The 3,235-nt window shown below is 47.1% G+C and overlaps 1 protein-coding gene across 1 annotated transcript in view; it reads left to right on the top strand.

The window, feature by feature from the left end:
* Positions 1-3,235, top strand: part of SPRTN (SprT-like N-terminal domain) — a 13,061-nt gene that overhangs the window by 6,267 nt on the left and 3,559 nt on the right. Inside the window, exon 4 of the mRNA XM_006145979.3 lies at positions 1,426-1,693. Coding sequence (XP_006146041.1) covers positions 1,426-1,693 — 268 coding nt within the window. The remainder of the gene's footprint in view (positions 1-1,425; positions 1,694-3,235) is intronic.

The raw sequence follows: 3,235 nt of genomic DNA, 5'->3' as shown, positions 1-3,235 counted from the left end.
CCAAGTTTTCCATCTTTTTTTTTTTTTTTTTTTTTTTTGAGAGGTTTTCACTATAAGGGCGTGTGCGCTCGCCAGACAGACAGAGACAGAGAGACAAAAAGCAAGAAATCACCCCCCAGGGGGGGATGGTCACGCCGCAATCCCTTCTCCATTCTCCTCTCGAGATCTCGAGATCTTGGGCACGCACGCACACGCTCCCGGCGTGAGTTCTAAGCCACCGGGTCCGGGACGCGAACTGCGGTCGACTACTTGGGAGTCCAGCGACATAGCCATTACGCTAACTGCTGGTTCCCATTCCTCCATCTTTTTTGCTAATCAGTTCTTAGGTGATGAGTTCTGGATGTAATGGAGAGGGCGGTTTGATGTACCACGTTGCCCAGACCTGGGTCCCCTAAGCCCTTCTGCATGCGGCCACATCATGGACATGTGCTTGTGACCGGGAGAGAGTATAAAGCCGTGTGGTTACAGAAAGCTTGCAGTTCTTGCTTAGAAAGTGAGAAAATGTCTTTGGTTAAAAAAAGAAAACAATTCATGCTGATACCACTTATACAAATGAGTGTTACTACACTGAGGACGTGGTTGGAGGGCCGCGGGGTCACTTTGCCACAGCGATGTCACGGTGGTGTCCACAGCCTTTGGTGCTGCTCTGCCGGGCAGAGGAGCACGCCTTTTGGTCAGAATTTTACCTGTTTTCTGCGGAGGTTCTGAGTAAGATTTCATCTCGAGAGTGGAAAAGAGCATCCTGTTTAAGGATTGGAGATACATTAACAGAATTATTTTTGACCTGGTGAATAATGCCTTTCACTCACTCTGTTGTGTCCACTGAGGCTCGGCCCAAGGCCAAGCTCTGTCAGTCGTGAGGAACACGATGTGAAAACATCCAAATCCTGTGGAATTGATCAGTCCGGTGAGAAACAGCTGGAAACATAAACAGTCACTCTCCAAGGCTTCTAATGGAGACACATGCAAAGACCTCTGAGAATTTGAAGAGAGCTCACTGGTAGGAGGCTTGTGTTGTCAGGGTCAGGCATTTGTAGGCAGTAGTTCGGTCCTGCAGAATCCCTTGGTGCTGTTACTTAAAGGGAAAGTTTCGATTTAGCAGTGGAATGATTTTTACTCACTTTAAATTTTAGTTTCTGGAACTTTCAGCATTTGTAGAGGTTGTTGGTGGGTTTTTTTTTTTTTTGGTCTTCTAATCTGTCTCGTGTCTCCCTTTACACAGTTTAGAAAGTATTAAGTTAACTACTGCTATTGCCTTTAAAATGAACTGCTAGACAAAAGCTAAATGTAATCACTGTCTTTCCCAAACGAGAAGTGTCTGAAAGCGCTGGGAAATGGGACGTTTCAGTAAAAAGGACTGCCTCGGTAGGGCATTTCCCTAACGTTGTTGACTCGCTCCAAGTACTGAGAGCTCTCTCGGTGCAGGTGTACCACACCTTCCACGACGAGGTGGACGAGTACCGGCGGCACTGGTGGCGCTGCAGCGGGCCGTGCAAGCACAAGCCACCGTATTACGGCTACGTCAAGCGCGCCACCAACAGGGCGCCCTCTGCTAACGACTACTGGTGGGCCGAGCACCAGAGGGCCTGTGGGGGCACCTACGTGAAAATCAAGGAGCCGGAGAACTACTCGAAGAAAGGCAAAGGAAAGACAAAACTAGAAAAGCACCCATTATCAGCGGTGGAGAATAAAGGTACGTGTATGGACGCTCCTTCAACTTTTCTATGACCGTAGCTCCAGTGTGAAGACAGTACTGTCCTGGGACCAGCAGATGGCATGGTGGGTAAGGCGCTGGCCTCACACATGGCCAGCCACAGTTTGAGTCCCAGACCTGGTGGCTCGCTTTCTCACTTTTCCTCTCTCTGTCTCTCTCTGGTGAGCACATGCACTCTAGCAAATTTAAAAAGTAATAATAAATTAAATAGTTCTTTTTTTAAAAATGACCTTAAGGCTTTTTTGTTGGGGTCAGAGGGTGTCACATGCCAGAGACGGGATGAGGGGAGAAGCTCCCCTGTGGGGTGTGGTTACACCGTAATCCTTTCTTCTCCATGTCTCCATCCTGTCAGGATTTTAGGCACACAGGCACATATACCTGGCCTGACTGTCAAGCCACGTGATCTGGGGTGTGAACTGTGTGGTTGGTTATGTGGAATCTGGCTCCCTTAACTACTATGCCATGTGACCAGCCCAGGGACTATTTTTGGTATGGAAGTTTTCTTAAGAAAAATCCCTGAGGGGCCAGCAGGTGACATGGTGATTGGGGCACTGGGCTTCTACATGGCCGACTACAGTTTGAGTTCCAGACCTGGCGGCTTGCTTTCTCACTTTCCTCCTCTGTTTCTGTCTCTGTTGTCAAATTAATAATAATTAAGTAAATACAGCCAAATAATTCTAAAAATAAAAGGGCCAGCATGGTGGTTAGGGTGCTGGACTTCCACATAACCAACCACAGTTTGGCCAACTGCAGACCTGGTAGCTTGCCTTGGTTAAAAATGTCTTCAGTTAAAAAAAAGAAAACAATTCCTACAGATACCACTTAAACGAATGAGTGTTACTACACTGAGTGTTACTACTACTCCCTCTCTGTGTCTGTCTCTGTCTCTGGTCAAATTAAAGAATAATAATAAGTAGAATTAAATAAATTCTTTTAAAGAAAAAAAAACCCTAATGTTGATGAAACGATACTTTGTTCTGTATGCAGTGAGTAGAGTTTGCACTGCACTTGCATATTCTCCACGGGGTTTAAGACCGTCTCTGATCACCCATCTTTTAATTATGCCATCTCTACCCTTAAGTCTGTTTGAGGTAATGACAAAATCAAATCATGGTTTTGAAGTCTTCAAGGTCATCATTGGAGTATGCTCAGGCAGGTCAGCAGACTAGCCTGTTAGCCAAATTGGACCTGCTGTCTGTTTCCCTATGGCCACAGCTGAGATCAGTTTTCATATTTTAAATGGCTGGTGAAAAAATGAAAAGAAGTGTAATATCGGGAACCAGCAGTTAGCATAATGGCTATGTTGCTGGCCACGTAGTCGACGGCGGTTCGCGTCCTGGACCCAGTAGCTTAAAACTCACGCCGGGCGCATGTGCGTGCGTGCCCAAGATCCCGAGAGGAGAATGGAGGAGGAGGGATTGCGGCGTGACCATCCCCCCTGGGGGGTGATTTCTCGCTTTCTGTCCCTATGTCTCTCTCTGTCTGGCGAGCGCACGCACCCTGTAGCAAAAACCTCTCCAA

This window comes from Tupaia chinensis, unplaced genomic scaffold (assembly GCF_000334495.1).
Source record: "Tupaia chinensis unplaced genomic scaffold, TupChi_1.0 Scaffold000161_1, whole genome shotgun sequence".
NCBI classification, from domain to species: domain Eukaryota; kingdom Metazoa; phylum Chordata; class Mammalia; order Scandentia; family Tupaiidae; genus Tupaia; species Tupaia belangeri.
This window is presented reverse-complemented; position numbering and strand designations above follow the sequence as displayed.